Raw genomic sequence first — 20,754 nt, 5'->3', positions numbered from 1 at the left:
CATATTAAATGGGGAGAAAAAAGACCATTGACTGATAGTCAAGCATCATCCAATTAGGTAACTAACCTTTTGCTTTCCAACTGGTGTAGGAAGGCAGTACGTCACAAGGATGGATGTGTTGGCCGACTAATGGCTGGAGTGTGGGGGAAGTCATGCGACGATACCTCCAGGAATACATTTAATCACAGTTGGCAACCCTAGTCTCTGGCACCATTCTGGGTAAATCTCTGCACCCTCCCTAAGGCCTAATTGACATCCTTCCTAAAGCCTGGTGTCCAGAATTGAACAAACCCTCCAGCTGGGGCCTACCCAGAGATTTGTAGAGATGTACCACCATTTCTTTGAGTTCTCTCTGCACTGGCAGTTACAGGGTGGGCACAGCCTTGTACTGGACCTGATGTATGAACATAGTCGAAACGCCTCGGATTTATAGGCCCAGTTAAATATTGGTCCTAAATGGTCTTGGCTTTGTCTGTGGAGTGTTAAATAGGAGAGAGCTAAAGTAGAACAGAAATAGATAGTGATAGTCCTTACTGATTTAAAGTGGAGAATGTTTTCTTATTGTATCTGAAGAAGGTTGTATTTCTTTTGCGTTTACTTTTATCAGTATCTGCGTAATTTCATTTGTGATGGGCCTTTGGGATATGCTCCTTACTGTGTAGAACGACTGCGACGCACGTTTGCAAATGGAGCTCGGAGAGAGCCACCCAGCTACCTGGAGCTGGAGGTATGGATGCAAGGGAACTAGAGCGGCTTCACTTTAGTGTGGAGCAGAGAGCGAGTAACAAGTTTGTCAATGCCACTTGCCCTCTGTTTTATTTGTACTGGCTGGGCCAGGTTACAGGAACAAAGTGGACCTCCAAAGATGAGGACTTTGTTTTGAAAAAAACCCTCAGGAGTTTAGGAGCTGGTTGGGGTGGGGGCTGTAGAGGGGAGATTGACTATGTCCTCTCCCCATAGTGGCCAGATACTGAAGTTTACAGCAGCAGGGACAAGTCATTTTTCAGATATAGCCAAGGGCCCAGGCACTGGCAGCCCAATAGGCTGGGAGTGCCTGTAGACCAGCAGTCCCTAGTGACAGGTTATCATTACGGCTAAACTCTGCAGGCGGGTGGGCGGGCAGTCACTGCAAACAGGAGGCCAGTCCAGACGAGCGGGATCCCCGAATGGGCGGGCGCCGTAGACGGGCGGGCACCCCGAATGGGCGGGCGCCGTAGACGGGCGGGCACCCCGAATGGGCAGGCACCGTAGACGGGCGGGCACCCCGAATGGGCGGGCGCCGTAGACGGGCGGGCGCCGTAGACGGGCGGGCACCCCGAATGGGCGGGCGCCGTAGACGGGCGGGCACCCCGAATGGGCAGGCGCCGTAGACGGGCGGGCACCCCGAATGGGCGGGCGCCGTAGACGGGCGGGCACCCCGAATGGGCGGGCGCCGTAGACGGGCGGGCACCCCGAATGGGCGGGCGCCGTAGATGGGCGGGCACCCCGAACGGGCGGGCACAGTAGATGGGCAGACTCTTCTTTTAACTTTTCTCACAGGCGACCAAGTCGAAGCAGCTAATCAAGGTGACGGTGACACTGATGAGTGGATTGAGCTGTTTGATCTCTATTGATTCCGCTACGACAGCCAATGAGCTGTGCAAATCTCTCGCAGGCAAGATTGAACTGAAGGATACCTTTGGATTCTCCATATACATTGCGCTGTATGATAAAGTAAGTTACTACAGGATGTGATCGATTGTATCTATGTGTGTGTCCTGGGATGGATAAGGAGGATTGGGTTGGGGAGGTGACTGGCAGATTGGGATGGGTCAGGAGTCCACAGTGAGATGACTGGGTGTCCAAATTTAGGGCCCAGCATGAGAAGGTATCTGTTAGGCAGTTGAAAAGCATTGTGAAAGGGAGGGAACCCTTTCCTGGTGCACATTCTAGTAACAGAGTAAGGAAAATCCTCCATCTGAGCAAGTGAGGCTGCTGAAGGAAACAATGCAGCCTAACTGCACTTTGGAGTTGGGTGTTAAACTCCTGATACTATGGGCAATCCGTTCCCCGCTGTGCCTGGCTGGCGTGCCTCCAGCATGCCAGTTCATTCACAACACTTGAGCAGCAGGATGTGAATGCCAGAGAATGGGAGGGTGTTGCGCCATCAGAGGCAGGACAGGATGTCCATTCACTGCTCTGACTTGTCATTGAGCCCTTCCCAAACCATGAAACTGTTAGCGTAGTGAGAGCAGGACCTGTGTCGTTTGTACCCTTCCTTGGGCACCAGCCCTACTTGGGGACAAGGTGAGGTTAATTTCTGAGTCATTCCAACCGGCAATGCCAACATTTATCTGCTCACCAGGCAACTGAATTCCACTGAGTAACCGGTAACATTGAGCCCCATTTCTGCCAGGAAGTCATATGTACGAACATACGATTTTAAAAAAAATTCATTTATGGGATGTGGGCATCACTGGCTAGGGCAGCATTTATTGCCCATCCCTAATTGCCCTTGAGAAGGTGGTGGTGAGCTGCCTTCTTGAACTGCTGCAGTCCATGCAGTTAGGATATAACCACTGTGCTGTTAGGGAGGGAGTTCCAGGGTTTTGACCCAACGATAGTAAAGGAACGGCGATATATTTCCCAAGTCAATTAGGAGCAGCAGTAGGCCATTCAGCCCCTCGAGTCTGCCCCGCTATTCAATGAGATCATGACTGATCTGATTGTAACGTCAACTCCACATTTCTGCCTGGCTGACATTCAGGCTGTCAAGGGTGCTGACGTCACGGAGCTATGGTTTCCCTCAGCTAATATTACCCTGCTGCACTGCAGGAATTAGGGTTTTATTTAGTGTGCAATGTACTTTTAAAAATAATACCTGTTAGGCAAGATCACATGATCTTTAGTAACCAATAGGAGAGTAGCAGGGACCACCTCAACAGTCAGTGTAGAGACAGAGTTAGAGTTGAAAGCACACGTGTAGTTGCTGCTGACTACATTGTAAATAAACTTAATATTTGCGCCCAAGAAGTGTCTGCAGATCAACCCTATCATTAATAGTACAACTCAGCCACCCTACAACATGCACCCAGTTCCTTTCCTGGAACAGGGGCGATGGAGGACTGTCCCCACATCGCAAAGGGCAAAAATAAAGGGGCGGATACCTGGCAGATCCGGGCCGCACCTCCACATTTCCCCCACTTTCTCCCCACCCCCCCGCCACTGACTTTCGCTAATGTCGACTGTAGTCTGCAAAGAATTTTCAGCCTGGCATTTCTTCCCCATGTCACTGTGCCTGGCCCATTTTCAGGGGGTTACTTGCCTCTATTCAGCTTCTTGGAAGAAAGGGTGTAGAAGCACCGAGTGCAAAAAAAGATTTGCCATGAGAGTACCAGAACTGAGATTACAGCTTTCGCAAAAGATTGAGAAGTTGAGGGAAGTTGAGGTCTCCCCTTTGGTAAAGAGAAGAAATAGAGAAGTATATATAGAAAAGTATAAATGGGTTAATCATGGTAGATGAGGGGAGAATGTATCCACTTGTGGAAGAATCTAAAACTAGAGACAATTAATACAAGGTATTTACTAATGAATTCAGAAGGAAAATGAGGAGAAATAACTGTACTGAGTGGTTAGAATTTAAAGTCACTGCCACAGGAAATGATTGGGGAGATTAGCTTTGACACTTTGAAAAGGAAACTAGACAAGTACAGGAGAGAAAAGAGAATAGAAAGATCTGCTGAATGGCTGAGACGAAGTACGTAGAGTGGGAGGAGACCTGTGTAAAGTATAAACACCAGCACAGACTGATGGGGCTGAATGGCCTGTTCCTGTGTTGGAGATTCTATGGAAAGTCAGCATTACTAACCCTAAAAGTGAGAGGTGAATACTCCAGGAACCAAAAAGGGAATGTTCCTGGATTGGGTGCCACTTAACACTAAATTTGTCATTCACCTGTTACAGACTGGAGAGGGATTAATTTAAACAGCCCTGATTTCTCCTCTCACTACCCGCCCATAAATGTTTTTGATTTTTGGTTTCCCTGTTTATAGGTGGTGTATTTTCCCCAACCCTTCAGTTTTGGAGTGATCCAATCCTCTATTAATAACCCCACAGCAAACTTGAGATAGGATAAAACCAGAGGGTTAGTTTATTTTACACACACAAAATGTGAGAAGGAGTTTCGCAATATCTGCCCCTTTTTGCATTCATACAATAAAGGAGGGATAAGGGAAAGAAAGGGGTTCAGGGCAAAGACCACGATAAAAATAAGAGTTATGTTTTCGGGTGAGTCCAGAGTCCAAAGTCCAGTGGCGCATTCCTTTAGATTTCTGGAGCATTGGCACAAGTTCTGGGGAAGGTGGACTTGTACAAGCTGGACGGTCTACTTCTGAACAGGACTGGGACAAATATCCTTGCAAAGGTATTTGCCAGTGCTGTTGGGGTGTGGGGGGTCTTAAACAAGATTGGCAGTGGGATTGGAACCTGAGGGCAAAGTCAGAGCAGGGAACGGGAGATGGAGAATCAGTGAGTGACTCTGAAAGACAGAAGAAGCACAGGTTTAAAAAAAGGTGTACAGCACAGGAATTTGGCAGTGGGAGTATAGCAAATAAAACCGATGAGCTGAGGGCACACATATACGCATAGTAACATTGGGGAGAATTTTCTCCCCATTGGGGGGGCTGAGCGGGAGCGGGTGCAGGCGGGCGCGCAGCTGATTGCCGCCTGCGAGTTGCTATTTTATGTGGGCGGGTCAATTAAGGCCCGCACAGTGTGACACGCACCCGGAAGTGCTGAGCACTCCCTTTGCGGGCAGGGGGAGGAGACTGAGTCGGGTCCTACACTCTGTATAGAACCTTGGTTAGGCCACACTTGGAATATTGCGTGCAATTCTGGTCGCCACATTAGCAGAAGGATATGGAGGCATTGGAGAGGGTGCAGAGGAGGTTTACCAGGATGCTGCCTGGTCTGGAGGTTATTAGCTATGAGGAGAGGTTGGAGAAACTCGGATTGTTCTCACGAGAGCGACGGAGATTGAGGGGCGACTTGATAGAAGTTTACAAAATTATGAGTGGCATGGACAGAGTAGATAGTCAGAAGCTTTTTCCCAGGGTGGAAGAGTCAATTACTAGGGGACATAGATTTAAGGTGAGAGGAGAAAACTATAGAGGAGATGTGCGGGGCAAGTTTTTTATGCAGAGGGTAGTGAGTGTCTGGAATTCGCTGCCAGAGGAGGTGGTGGAAGCAGGTACAATAGTGGTGTTTAAGAGGCAGCTTGACAAATACATGAAAAGGATGGGAATAGAGGGATATGGACCCCGGAAATGCAAAATGTTTTAGTTGACGGGCAATATGATCGGCGCAGGCTTGGAGGGCCGAAGGGCCTGTTCCTGTGCTGTACTTTTCTTTGTTCTTTAAAAACCTTCATGAAACCTCATCCCGCCTGTGGATGAGGTTTCATGATAAATGCGAAGGCCACCTGGGCTCTTCACCTGCCCGTCAACCTTAAGGTTGGACGGGCAGCTCTGTTAATTCTTTTAATTGATACTTAAATGGCCTTAACAGGCCTTTGACAGTTCGGCGGGTGCACAGCTAACTCCAGTGCGTGCCTGCCGAACTGAAGATCTGAATGACGCTTGGTGACGTCGGGACGCATACCTGACGTCTTTGCACGTCATTTTACGCATCGGTGAGTGGGGCCCGCCCGCTCACGCCGACCAGAAGATTCAGACCATGATATCATTGCTATAACGGAAACTTGGCTTAAGGAGGGGCAAAAATGGCAGCTCAACATCTCTGGATATAGTTTTCAGACAGGACAGGGAGGGGGATAAAAAAGGTGGGGGTGTAGCATTATTGGTTAAAGAATCAGTTACAGCTGTGAGGAGGGATGATATACTGAATGAGGCATCAAATGAAGCCATATGGGTTGAGCTCAGAAATACAAATACACTGCGAGGAGTGTACTATAGACCCCCAAATAGTGGAAGGGAGTTAGAAGAGCAAATATGTAGGCAGATTTCTGAGTGCAAAAACAATAGGGCAGTAATTGTTGAGAACTTCAACTACCTTAATATCAATTGGGTTACGAACAGTGTGAAGGGCACAGGGGACACAATATTCTTGAACTGCATTCAAGAGAACTTTTTTAGTCAGCACATAAGAAGCCCAATGAGAGGGAGTGCAATTCTAGATTTAATCTTAGGAAATGAAGCTGGGTAAGTGAATGAAGTAGCAGTGGGGGACCATTTTGGAGATAGTGACCATAATACAGTTAGATTTTGCATCATTATGGAAAAGGACAAAGATAGAACAGGAATGAAAGTTCTAAATTGGGGGAAGACAAATTTTGCGAAGCTCAGAGGTGAGCTAGCGAGAGTGGACCGGATACAAATATTAGAAAGGGAAAAGTGTCAAATCAGTGGGAGGCATTCAAAAGCGAGATTCTATGGGCACAGTGTAGGCATGTCCCCACAACAAAAGGGTGGTGCTGCCAAATCTAGAGCCCCCGGTTATCCAGAAGCATACAGGGCAAGATAAAGCAGAAAAGAAAGCTTATACAGTCACAAAAGACTTAATACTGTAGAAAGCCTAGAGGAGTATAGAAAGTACAGGGGTGAAGTAAAAATGGAAATTAGGAAAGCAAAAGAGAGGATACAAAAAAATATTGGCAGGTAAAATCAAAGAAAACCCAAAGATGTTTTACCAGCACATTAAGAGCAAGAGAATAACTCAGGAAAGGGTAGGGCCTATCAGAGATGTACATGGTAACTTGTGTATTGATACTGAAGATGTGGGCAGGGTTCTCAATGAGTACTTTGTCTCCATCTTCACTGAGGAGAGGGATGATGCAGACATTCTAGTTAATGAAGAGGAGTGTGAAACATTAGATACAATAAGCATAGTGAGAGAGGAAGTACTGGAGCGACTGACATCTTTGGAGGTGGATACGTCACCAGCCCCGGATGGATTGTATCCCAGGCTGTTAAAGGAAGCCAGGGAGGAAATAGCAGATGCTCTGAGGATCATTTTCCAATCCTTACTAGATACAGGCGAGGTACCAGAGGATTGGAGTCTGCAAATGTTATACCATTATTTAAAAAGGCCATTTAAATATCAATTAAAGGAATTAACAGAGCTGCCTGTCCGTGGGTAGGATGAGGTTTCATGAAGGTTTTTAAACTTTAATAAAAAATTTTATTAAAATTCATAGACATTGCTCATGTGACACTGTCACGAGGGGACATGTCCGAATAATTTTTTAAAATCTTTTATTGACTTTTTGATAATGAAATTAAACTCCAGATGTGGTGTCACTAGTGCTTTGTACAACTGAAGCATAACCTTCCTACTTTTGTATTCAATTGCCTTCGCAATAAATGATAACATTCTATTAGCCTTCCTAATTATTTGCTGTATCTGCATACTAGCCTTTTGTGATTCATGCACTAGGACACCAAGACCTCTCTGCACCTCAGAGCTCTGCAATCTCACACCATTTAGATACTGTGCCTCTTATTCTTCCTGCCAAAATGGTCAATTTCACATTTTCCCACATTATACTCCATTTGCCAGATCTTTGCTCACTCAACTTATCTATATCTTTTTTAGCCTCCTTATGTCCTCTTCACAACTTACTTTCCTACCTATCTTTGTGTCATCAGCAAATTTGGAAACCATCCCTTCAATCCCTTCATCCAAGTTATTTATATAAATTGTAAACAGTTGAGGTCGCAACACTGATCCCCGTGGCACACCACTCATTACATCTTATCAACCTGAAAAAAAAACATTTATGCCTACTCTCTGCTTCCTGTTAGCCACCCAATCTTCTATCCATGCCAATGTGTTACCCCCTATATCATGAGCTTTTATTTTCCGCAATAACCTTTTATGTGGCACCTTATTAAATGCCTTCTGGAAATCTAAGTACAGTACATCCACCAGTTCCCCTTTATCCACAGCACATGTTACTTCCTCAAAGAAGTCCAATAAATTGGTTAAACATGATTTCCCTTTCACCATTAGTACAATGTTGGAGATGACAAGTCCCAAACAGCTCTGCCTTTGTCCAAAGTTGGCTGGTGCAGACATATCGTCTACCACTCCTTTGTGTTGGCTTGGCTGGAATAGTTATACAATACAAATCACATTCCTGGATGATGAGTAGCCTTTGTCCATTGAAACAGCTTAGGATCTTCCAGAAACCAGTATGTGATCAATTGCAGCCAATTTTATCAGCCCAGCAATTGTCCATTTTGAAAAACAGAAAAAATGATTTTATAAAGTAGCCAGGCTGATGTAGATACATATAGATATTTTCCTTCCTGTCTCCTGGATATGACACACCTCTTGGGAATGGTGGTGGGAGAGGAAGGGGATGTGTGGAGCTGGTAATTATCAACCATAACCTTTAAATTTTAAGATTAGTTATAAATGGCCCTATATGGATGTACTTTTTCAACATTATTATTGGGCAAGTTCCAGCTAGCGGATTGGAACTGTCACCCACAGTGTTGGGGTTTTGGGTGTTAAGGATATAATGAGCCTATGGGTTTTAAATAGTGGGTCCATCCTAATGTCTGCCCATTGGCATCAGAATTGGAAACGCCTTCCCTGGATCAATCACTCCCACATTTTTAACTTGGTTAACGATATGTCTTTAATCTAGGGCCTGGACTAGTTCACCAACAAGAAGATTATATTTTATAATCCAGTTCAATGGTCACACACCCATGTTCTGAGATGAGTGCTTCTACCTTGGACTCTTGGCATGGGACTTAGTTCGTAGACAGACAGTAGTCATACTCTGGTATCTGCTTAACACTTTTCTATTAAACAGGTTACAGAGTAGGCACGTTGCTCCTAGCATTGATTCCAACCTCTCTCTTTCGAGACAGCCTAACACATGACTGACTGACTGATGTCAGTAGTACATCATTATCTACATCATACATTAGCATATCCCATCTGTTAATCCGTTATACCAAAAGCCAGATTTGAAAACCCTGCCTTAAATTACAGCAAATGGAATACTTTAATTGCTAAACCTTCCTTCAATAAGCTATTTTTTTCTTTTTTGAAAATGACCGTTTCCCTATAGCAACTTCTCCTATAAGGCTGCTCCAGCACCTCTCTCACTCCTCACTTGATGGGCAATATGTCTTTCACTAAACACCTACAATCTCTCTAAGTTGCAACCTCTAGACTGTCTGATGTGCTGTATTTCAAATAAGAAATTAAATCTGAGACCCCTTCAGCTCTCTTGGGCAGAAGTAAAAGATCCCAATGCACTCCCAATTGTGGGGAGATAATGGCGTAGCGGTCAGGTCACTGGACTAGTAATCCCAGAAGCCCGGGCTAATGCTTTGGGCGCACATGTTCAGATCCCACCACGGCAGCTGCTAGAATTTAAATTCAATTAATAAATCTTGTATATAAAGCTAGTCTCAGTAGTGCTGACCATGACAATTATCATCGATTGTTGTAAAAATTCATTTGGTTCACTAATGTCCTTTAGGGAAGGAAATCTGCCATCCTTATCTGGTCTGGTTCACATCTGACTCCAGACACGCAGCAATGTGGTTGACTCTTAACTGCCCCTTGAAATGGCCTAGCAAGGCCAGCTCAAAGGCGATTAGGGATGGGCAACAAATGCTGGCCTTGCCAGTGATGCCCACATTCCATGAAAGAATAAAAAAAATGAAGATAAGTTCTCCTCACTGTCCTCAATCCACAAATGATATGATAATGTAGTTCATTGTTTGAGGGAGCTTGTTGTGTTCCCTGTATTACAACTTTGACTACATCTCAAAGTATATTATTGATTGTAAAATGCTTTTGAGCTGCCTTGAGGTTATAAAAGATGTTATGGAAATGGAAAGCCTTTCTTAGCCTTTATTTTTGGCCACTGATCCTCTAAACTTTCTTCTCTAGTTTCTCCTAAGTGCCAGCAAATTCTTCTACCTGCTGTTCCTCCTCCCTACATCCTTTGTGTTGACATCCAGATTCATCATATTATTTCCAGTTTTAAATCATTCCTCCTCAGGGCTCTTAAGATCATAAGAAATAGGAGCAGGAGTAGGCCATTCGGCCCATTGAGCCTGCTCTAGTATTCAATAAGATCATGTCCGATCTGATTGTGACCTTAACTTCACTTTCCTGTCTGTCACCATAACCCTTGACTCACTTCTCAGTCAAAAATCTATCTCACTCAGCCTTGAATAAATTCAATGACCCAAGCTCCACTGCTCCCTGGGGAAAAAATTTCCAAAGACTAAGGACCCTCAGAGAAGAAAATCCTCCTCATCTGTCTTAAATGGGAGACTCCCTATTTTGAAACTGTGCCCCCTAGTTTTAGATTCCCCCATGAGAGGAAACATCCTCTCAGCATCTACCTGTCAAGTCCCATCAGAAATCACCTCTCATTCTTCTAAACTCCAATGAGTACAGCGCAACCTGCTCAACCTTTCTTCATAAGACAACCAGGAATCAGCCTAATAAACCTTCTCTGAACTGCTTCCAATGCAAATATATTCCTCCTTAAGTAAGGAGACCAATTCTGCATGCAGTAATCCAGGTGTGGTCTCACCAATGCCCTATTCAGTTGCAGCAAGTCTTTCCTACTTTTCTGTTCCATCTCCCTTGCTATAAAGGCCAACATTCCATTTGCCTTCTTCATTACTTGCTGTTCACCTCTTCAATCTTTCCTTCCTCCAATGAACTAATGGTTTTTAAAACCCAGGACACAGGTTACACTACCATTGTTGCTGGGCGTCTCTCACGTGCTCTCCAACTCCTGTCAACCCTGGCTGTACCTGGCACAATGGGGTTTGGGCAAGGGTTTTACTGCTTGTGATTGTAACTGTAGTGGTGCCCAGCTCTCACCTGGACGCTGTCTCTTCCGACTGCTAGGTCTCCTCTCTTGGGAGTGGCAGAGATCATGTGTTGGATGCCATCTCTCAGTGTGAGCAGTATGTGAAGGGGCAGGGCAGGCAGGAGCGGCATGCAGCATGGCGTCTGTTTTTCAGAAAGGAGATCTTCACGCCTTGGCACAACTGCAGTGAAGACCCAATCAGCACAGATCTCATCTACCAACAGATTATCCGAGGCATTCGATTCGGGGAATATCAGTGTGAAAAGGTAGGGTATCCAGTGAGAACTGGTCTACCAAGCATTTATGATCATTATATATCCTATTATTAGCATCTCATTATCAACTCATTATTATAGGCATGTAATTTTTGCATTTATCTAACATGCTGATGATGTTATTTGATTGTAACCGATGCTTTTAACAATTTTCTTTCTCTTTACCCACTCCCCTAAAGTTTCTCACACTTGTTGCGATACAGTTAGGTCTTTGGTAGCAGGCCTTCAGTGCTTATTCTTCATTTGTGATCCGATAGACAGTGAGTGTCAAGATATTCCACTATGGGGGGCATCACAATATAGCCCTTTCCAAAGAGTGAATCGGACAGTGATCAGGAATGGGAACACTGATTATTTTTTACTCCTCCCTTTTTTGGCTAGATTAAACTCAACATCAAACAGCCCACAAACTCTGGGAAACGCAGCCCCTGAGCCCAGTGTGGGTCTGCCCAAGTTCTTGGGACAGTTGTTGCATGGTCAGGGTGGGGCTGTTTTGGGTTGAGTGCGCTCTGTGGATACCAGGGTGTTCATCAAATGGGTTAACACTTTTGTCACTTCAAATCCTCCAGGAGGAAGAGTTGGTGGACATTGCTGCTAAACATTACTACGTGAAGTTCGGAGCAGATGTGGAAACTGAGAAAGGAATGACGATTGTGCATGCCTGTATCTCCGACAAACTCTTAAAGAGAAAATCCCCAGAGAAATGGTGCCAACAGGTCACAGCAAAAGTCAAGGTACGTGAGTTACTCCAAATGTCCAAAGAAATTCAGCTCCAGGACTGAAATTAGGATAAGTGACAGAGGGATTGCTTGGCAACTGTGTAGTGACTGAAGCAACAGATAGCTGTCCAGATGAACCCCATCAGTGCTGAATTACTATTGCCACCATCAATTGCAGTTGCAACTTGGTGCTTAGCTCATACCCTCAGCATTTTTCAGTCACTCCTGGACATGTTCAGCAAAGTGGAGATGCCAACCAAAACTTAGGAATTAGAAAGGTCAGCTGCTCCGAATGGCCAGATCAAAGGTCACAGCCAATCTCCTGCTGACCCTTTCATTCAGGAATTTTTTTTTTATATTCAGTCACGGGAAATGGGCTTCACTGGCTGGGCCAGCATTTATTGCCCATCCCTATTTGCCCTTGAGAAGGTGGTGGTGAGCTGCCTTCTTGAACCGCTGCAGTCCATGTGTAGATGTACACACAGTGATGTTAGGAAGGGAGTTCCAGGATTTTGACCCAGTGACAGTGAAAGAACAGCGATATATTTCCAAGTCAGGATGATGAGTGACTTGGAGGGGAACTTCCAGGTGGCGGTGTTCCCATCTATCTGCTGCCCTTGTCCTTCTAGGTGGTAGTGGTCGTGGGTTTAGAAGGTGCTGTCTAACGAGCCTTGGTGAATTCTTGCAGTGCATCTTGTAGATAGTACACACTGCTGCTACTGTGCGTCTGTGGTGGAGGGAGTGAATGTTTGTGGATGTGGTGCCAATCAAGCAGACTGCTTTGTCCTGGACGGTGTCCAGCTTCTTCAGTGTTGTAGGAGCTGCACTCATCCAGACAAGTGGGGAGTATTTCATCACACTCCTGACTTGTGTCGTGTAGATGGTGGACAGGCTTTGGGGAGTCAGGAGGTGAGTTACTCATCGCACGATTCCTAGCCTCTGACCTGCTCTAGTAGCCACAGTATTTACATGGCTAGTCCAGTTCCTTTTCTGGTCAATGATAACCCCCAGGAAGTTGATAGTGAGGGAGTCAGTGATGGTAATGCCATTGAACATCAAGGGGCGATGGTTGGATTCTCTTGTTGGAGATGGTCATTGCCTGACACTTGTGTGGCACATATGTTATTTACCACTTGTCAGCCCAAGTCTGGATATTGTCCAGGTCTTGCTACATTTGGACATGGGCTGCTTCAGTATCTGAGGAGTCGCGACTGGTGCTGAACATTGTGCAATCATCAGCGAACATTCCCACTTCAGACCTTATGATGGAGGGAAGGTCATTGATGAAGCAGTTGAAGATGGTTGGGTCTAGGACACTATCCTGAGGAACTCCTGCAGTTATGGCTTGGAGCTGAGATGACTGACCTCCAACAACCACAATCATCTTCCTTTGTGCTAGGCATGACTCCAACCAGCAGAGAGTTTCCCCCCTGATTCCTATTGACTCGTTTTGCTCAGGCTCCTTGATGCCACACTCAGTCAAATGCTGCCTTGATATCAAGGGCAGTCACTCTCACCTCACCTTGGGAGTTCAGCTCTTTTGTCCATGTTTGAACCAAGGCTGTAATGAGGTCAAGAGCTGAGTGGCCCTGGCGGAACCCAAACCGGGCATCATTGAGCAGGTCAAAAACAGAATTACCTGGAAAAACTCAGCAGGTCTGGCAGCATCGGCGGAGAAGAAAAGAATTGACGTTTCAAGTCCTCATGACCCTTCAGTTCTGCTGAAGGGTCATGAGGACTCGAAACGTCAACTCTTTTCTTCTCCACCGATGCTGCCAGACCTGCTGAGTTTTTCCAGGTAATTCTGTTTTTGTTTTGAATTTCCAGCATCCGCAGTAGTTTTTTGTTTTTACCATTAAGCAGGTTATTGCTAAGCAAGTGCCGCTTGATAGCACTGTTGATGACCCCTTCCATTACTTTACTGATGGAGAGTAGACCGATGGGGCAGTAATTGGCCAGGTTGGATTTGTCCTGCTTTTTGTGTACAGGACATACCTGGGCAATTTTCCACATAGCCAGGTAGATGCCAGTGTTGTAGCTGTACTGGAACAGCTTGGCTAGGGGCACGGCTAGTTCTGGAGCACAAGTCTTCAGTGCTATTGCTGGAATGTTGTCAGGGCCCACAGCCTTTGCAGTATCCAGTGCCTTAGCCATTTCTTGATATCACATGGAGTGAACCAAATTGGTTGAAGACTGGCATCAGTGATGCTGGGGACCTCCAGAGGAGGCCGAGATGGATCATCCACTCGACACTTCTGGCTGAAGATTGTTGCGAATGCTTCAGCCTTATCTTTTGCACTGCTGTGCTGGGCTCCCAGCCTTAAACGTATTCAATGATGGAGCATCCACAACCCTCTGGGGTAGAGAATTCCAAAGATTCACAGCACTTTGAGTGAAGAAATTTCTCCTCATCTCAGTCCTAAATGATTGGTCCCTTATCCTCCATGTGCCCCCATGTTTTAGATTCCCTGACCGGTGGAAACAATCTCTCAGCGTTCACCCTCTCAAGCCCCTTCAGAATCTTATAGGGTTCAATGAGATCATAGAAAATAGAAGCAGGAGTAGGTCATTCGGCCCTTCAAGCCTGCTCTATCATTCAATATGATCATGGCCGATCCTCTATACCCCTCTCCCCATACCCCTTGATGCCTTTAGAGTCTAAAAATCTATCTATTTCCTTCTTAAATATATTTGGTGACTTGGCCTGCACAACCTTCTGTAGGGTAGAGAATTCCATAGGTTCACCACCTTCTGAGTGAAGAAGTTTCTCCTCATCTCAGTCCTAAATGGTCTACCCCACATCCTGAGACTGTGACCCCTTGTTCTAGAACCCTCCCAGTCAGAGAAAATATCATCCCTGCATCTAGTCTGTCCATCCCTATCAGAACTTTATATGTTTCAATGGGATCTCCTCTCATTCTTCTAAACTCCAAAGAATATAGGCCTAATTTACTCACCCTCTCATCATATGTCAAGCCCCTCACCCCAGGGACCAATCTAGCAAACCTTAACTGTACCGCCTCCAATACAAGCATATCCTTTCTGAAATACGGAGACCAAAACTGCACACAGTACTCCAGGTGTTGTTTCATCTGTGTGTGTCTCAGTTGTGTTTATATCTCTTTGCAGCCTCTGTGTCCTCCTCACAGCTTATCTTTCCACCTAGTTTGGTATCATCAGTAAACTTAGATACATTTCTCTGTCTCTTCATCTAAGTCATTAATATAGACTGTAAATAGCTGAGGCCCCAGCACTGATCCTTGTGGAGCCCCACTATTCACTGCTTGCCAGCTTGATAAAGCCCCATTTATGCCCAGTCTCTGTTTTTTATCCATTAACCAATCCTCTATCCATGCAAATGTATTACCCCCAACTTTATCTTGCCTATTAATCTTATGTGCAGCACCTTTATTGAACGTCTTTTGGAAATTCAGGTAAACTTCTTCTCCTGGTTCCCCTGTATCTACTCTACCAGTTACATCCTCAAAAAATTCTAATGAATTTGTCAAAAGGATTTCCCTTTAGTAAAACTATGTTGTCTTATTCTAATCATACAATGTTTTTAAGTGTGTTGTTTAGACTTCCTTAATAATAGATTCCAGCATTTTCCAACAACTGATATTAGGGTAATTGGCCTGTAGTTCACTGTTTTCTCTCTCCCTCCTTTCTTGAAAGGCAGTTTAACATTTGACAACTTCCAACCTAGTGGGGCCGGTACCGAATCCAAGGAATTTTGGAAAATCATAGCTGCAGAGATAGCAGATGTGCTGGCTATCTCTTTTAGAACCCTAGGATGTAGGCCATCAGTTCCTGGCGATTTGTCATAATTTAGTCCCTTAAGTTTCTCCAGTACTTCATCTTTGCTGATGTTAATTTCCCTAATTTCCTCGCTCTTTTTAGCCCCTGTGCTATCGTCTATTCCTGGTATAGAATATGTGTCTTCTACTGTGAAGACAGGCACACAATATTTGTTTGTTGCCTCTACCATTTCCTAGTTTCCCATGATAATTTCTCCTGTCTCTGCTTCTAAGGGACCAACATTTGCTTTAGATACTATCTTCCTTTTTATATATTTATGAAAACTCTCCAATATGTTTTATGTTTTTGCCTAGTTTATTCTCATTCTATTTTCTGTTTTTATCAACTTTTTGATGTCCCTTTTCTGGTTCCTAAAACATTCCCAATCCTCAGACTTGCTACTATTCTTTGCAACATTATAAGCCTCTTCTTTTAATCTAATACTTTCCTTAAACTCCTTAGTAAGCCACGGATGGATCCTTCTTGCTGCATTTATGTTTTTCGATTGAACGTCTTTTCATTGAACATTTTGAATTGTTTCTTTAAATGTTTTCCCACTGTTTATTTACCGTCATATCTTTCAGTCTATTTTCCCAATCAACCTTAGCCAGCTCTCCTCTCATACCTATGTAATTGGCTTTGCATAAATTTAAGATTCTTGCTTGTGATTGGAGTATGTTCTTTTCAAACTTAATCTGGAATTCAATGGTATTATCATCACTATTTCCCAGTGGATCTTTTACTATGAGATTACAAATGAACTCTGCCTCATTGCACAATAATAAATCTAAAATAGCTCCATCCCTGGTCAGTTCCTCAAAATATTGTTCCAGAAAATTATCATGAAAGTAAAACTCATCTTCCAGACCACCTTTGCCAATTTGATTGTCCCACTTTATATGAAGATTAAAGTCCCCTGCAATTATTACATTGCCTTTGTTACAAGCCCCAATAATTTCTTGTTCAATGCTCTGTCCAACAGTATTGCTACTGTTAAGGGGCCTATAAAATATCCCCACCGGCGTTTTCTGACCCTTTCCATTCCTAATCTCCACCCAGATTGATTCTACTTGCTGATTTTCTGAGCTAAGGTCCTTTCTCATGTAGGTGACTGCTAAGGCCAATCTGTGCTAAGAAGGCTCTGCTGCAGATAGTACAGTGTACTGCTGACTATTGTATTTTGGATAAGCTACTGGCTCAAGATTTCCTCCTTGCGTTTTTCACTCTTGACTCAGATGTACACTTGCTTTCGAAAGAGGCCGCACCCTTTTTTATTGGGTTGGATCAGGTGCAGCTATCCTGGGTGACCATATTTGTTCGGGCTCCTCCAGAGTGCATGCCTGGAACTGGCAGTAAGCCCCAGTCCATAGGCAAATCAGAGAGTTTAAATATCTGTTTCAGATCCCTTTGTGGAATTGGTCACTGAATGACTGCAGTTTGTGCTGTGTGTGATGGCCAGTTCTCCAGGGGCTCACCAGTTAAACCTGTGATAGTTAAAGACACTGCTGGGGACTGCCCCGAGCCCACCCAGTCTCCCCCCAGTAAAGAAAATACCTACTTTGTGTGCAGGTGAAGGTGAAGGTGCAGGAGTGTCAGCCCCCTCTCTCCCCGGCTCCAATATTAAACCCATGAACCCCTGCTAACTACCATTTGCCTTCTCCCGCTCACCTGCCCCTCCTCTACTAATTGTTCTGATTGCTTCTAAAAAGAGAGACATATTGCCAAAACTTTCCTTCTTGCACTCATCAGGACAAATGCAAGAATGCCAGATTTCAAACAGCTTTTAAAAAGAGAGACATGTTGCCAAAACATTTCTTGTTGCACTCATCAGGACAAATGCAAGAATGCCAGATTTCAAACAATGACAACAATATATGTTATAGGGGAAAAGGGTGCAGATTAGTTGGCAAGTTGACTCTGATTGACCAAGGTGTTGCCGTGGAGAAAGCAATGGGGAACTATAGGCCCCCCAGGATCCCGGGTAATTCAAAAAAGGTACAAGCCTTGCACATATTCCTTTTATTTGCAGAGGACGGGTCCCCATATATGACTGTACGTCACTTGTAACAAGCGTAAATGAGCCTTGTTACGAGCACAACTGATTATCTTAAATTGGTTGTTATTGTAGCTATTAGCGCACTCAGGTTTGTTCAGCAAGCGCTGTCCAATTGCAGAATCACATCTAACAGTAGATGTTTTATTTTGAGTTTTGCAAGTACAGGCTGGTTGAGTACAGTCTATACGCTGCCTATTGTGAACAACTGAAGGAACATGCTGTTCTCTGCCTGACTACCTGTTCTGTGTGTGTAAATCAGTTTCACTGAATCTTTACTGATCTCTTGTCTTTTTGTTCAAGGATTTGTTCATCAGTGGGAGGCCCAACGCACTTAAATTAGAAGAACAGCTGGTTGATTTTGCTCGCATGAAGTGGCCTCTCCTGTTTTCCAGGTTTTTTGAAGCTGCAAAATTCTCAGGTACTGAGTGCTACTGTGTGTGTTTGTGTGTTAGAACCACATCTTCCAGGGCAATAATTTCTTTTAAAATTTTGGAAGGACAGTACATTATTTGTACACTTGGGATTTTTATTTAAAAAGGTCATAAGTTCACCTTTGGACTGGGAACAAGCATACCTTTTCCAAGAAATCACATGACCAGCATGGTACTTGAGAGGGGGAAGAACCGTGTGCTTGTAGGTGTCAGCTGTGGCTCAGTTCATAGCACCCTCGCCTTTGAATCAGAGGGTTGTGGGTTCATGTCCCACTCCTGGAAACCAAGAACTGTGATTGTACTCAAAAGAGTTGCACTGCAATTACTTTAATTGATAGGGAGAAAAACCTGTTTAAAAGCAAAGACCTGGTGATTTACTGGAAGTCACCTAAGTTTGAATTTGTTTTTGCAAACTCAGTTGGGGCTGAACTGGGAGGGGAAAAAGTTGCCCAGCTCACACTCTTTGCTTTGCCTGAAACCGTGTGATTATCAGTATCCGGCTGAGAATCCTCATCTCAGTGGAAGTTGTCTGTGTTCAGAAACCCGAGAGGCTGAGACGAGAAGGATTGATTTGGCTCTATGTTCTTCCACGTCCAAGCTCCGTTGGTGAGAACCTCCAGGCCTTAACTAGGACTAATGATCTGTCTTCACTCAAGGGTGCTCCAGATTGACAGCGTTGAAACCCTGAAAACTTCATCCTTTTTTATAAAGTCTAGTCTTCAACTACCCATGTCTGCAGAGACCTCTGTCTATTTGTCCTTTGTTTGTTTGTGTGCGTGCTGGAGAATTTGAAGGGATAGATAGTTATCCTTCCAGATTACGATTGTGTGTTAACCCTTTCCTGCAACTTTAAAAAAAAGAAGTTTTGTTTTATAACAAATCAAATCATTGCAAACATACGAAATAGAAGCAGGAGTAGACCATTCAGCCCCTCGAGCCTGCTCCGCCATTCGATAAGATCATGACTGATCTGTTTGTGTTTCGAATTCCACATTCCCATCTATCCCTGATTGATTTCCTTGCCAAACAAGAGTCTAAGGTTATCTACCTCTGCCTTAAAAATATTCAATGACTCCGCCTCCACCACCTTTGGAGGCGGAGAGTTCCAAAGCCACACAACCCTCTGAGAAAAAAATTTCTCCTAATCTCCATCCTAAAAGGGCAACCTCTAAGTTTAAAACAGTGCCCCCTAGTTCTGGACTCACCCACAAGAGGAAAGATCCTTTCCGCATCCACTTTGTCAATACCATTCAGGATCTTGTACACTTCAATCAAGTCATCCCTCACTCTTCTAAACTCCAGTGGAAACAAGCCCAGTCTGTCTAACCTTTCCCCATAAGACAACCCACTCATTCCAGGTATCAATCTAGTAAACCTCCTTTGAACAGCCTCCAACGCACTCACATCCTTCCTTAAATAAGGAGACCAAAGCTGCATACAGTATTCGAGATGCAGTCTCACCAATGCCCTGTATAAGCATAACATCCTTACTTTTATGTTCAATTCCTCCCGTAATAAAGGATAGCGTTTCGGTACCCTTCTTAATTACTTGCTGTACCTGCATAATAACTTTTTGTGACTCAGGCACTAGAACAGCTAGATCCCTCTGCACCTCAGAATTCTGCAGCCGTTCTCCACTTAAGTAATATTCTGCTTTTTTATTCTTCCAGCCAAAGTGAACAACTTCACATTTTCCCACATTACATTCCATCTGCCAGATTTTTGCCCACTCACTCAACCTATCTATATCCATCTGCAACCTCCTTAAAGTCCTCTTCACAACATACTTTCCTACCTACCTGTATGTCGTCTGCAAATTTAGCCACAATGCCATCGCTCCCCTCATCTAAGTTGAGGGCACAGCACAAATCCCTGCAGGACTCCACTCGTCACATCCTGCCAATCAGAAAAAGACCCATTTATGCATACTCTGCTTTCTGTCAGCCGGCCAATCTTCTATCCATGTAATATGTTACACCCTACACCATGAGCTTTTATTTTCCACAATAACCTTTGATGTGTCACCTTATCAAATGCTTTCTGGAAATCCAGCACATCTACAAACTCCCCTTTATCTACAGCACATATTACTCCTTCAAAGAATGCCAATAAATTGGTTAAACACTATTTCCCTTTCACAAAATCTTGCTGATTCTTCCCGATTACCTTGAGTTTCTCTAAGTGTTCAGCTATAACCTCCTTAATGATTGATTCATCTCTAATTATTGCACCAATGCTATCCTTGATCAACAGTGCTACCCCTCCACCTTTACCTAGCTTCCTAATCTTCTTGACTATCATATACCCCTCAATATTCAGGATCCAATTCTTGTCATCCTGCAGCCATATCTCTGTAATGGCTATCAGATCATACTTATTTATCTCAATGTGCGTTATCAATTCATTTACTAATGCTACACACATTCAGATACAGAGCCTTTAGTTTTGTCTTTTTGTTATCTTTGGAACATCCAGTCTTAACTGTTGCTGTAATTTTTGCTTTTATCTCTGTCTCTGCCTGCTATTCTCTGACTCTCATTTCCCATATTACTATTATAGTTTCTTGCCTTGAATCTACCCCATGATTTGCCAAGCTTGATCCCTCATCCCGCTTTGTTTA

General features: G+C 44.3%; 1 protein-coding gene across 1 annotated transcript in view; it reads left to right on the top strand.

The window, feature by feature from the left end:
- Positions 1–20,754, top strand: part of LOC144693638 (unconventional myosin-VIIa-like) — a 103,534-nt gene that overhangs the window by 21,163 nt on the left and 61,617 nt on the right. The window contains exons 3-7 of the mRNA XM_078563482.1: positions 608–727; positions 1,540–1,713; positions 10,894–11,121; positions 11,700–11,864; positions 18,004–18,121. Coding sequence (XP_078419608.1) covers positions 608–727; positions 1,540–1,713; positions 10,894–11,121; positions 11,700–11,864; positions 18,004–18,121 — 805 coding nt within the window. The remainder of the gene's footprint in view (positions 1–607; positions 728–1,539; positions 1,714–10,893; positions 11,122–11,699; positions 11,865–18,003; positions 18,122–20,754) is intronic.

This window comes from Cetorhinus maximus, chromosome 19, assembly GCF_964194155.1.
Source record: "Cetorhinus maximus chromosome 19, sCetMax3.hap1.1, whole genome shotgun sequence".
Taxonomy (NCBI): domain Eukaryota; kingdom Metazoa; phylum Chordata; class Chondrichthyes; order Lamniformes; family Cetorhinidae; genus Cetorhinus; species Cetorhinus maximus.
Note: the sequence above shows the minus strand (reverse complement) of the source record. Positions and strands in the feature narration are given on the sequence as shown.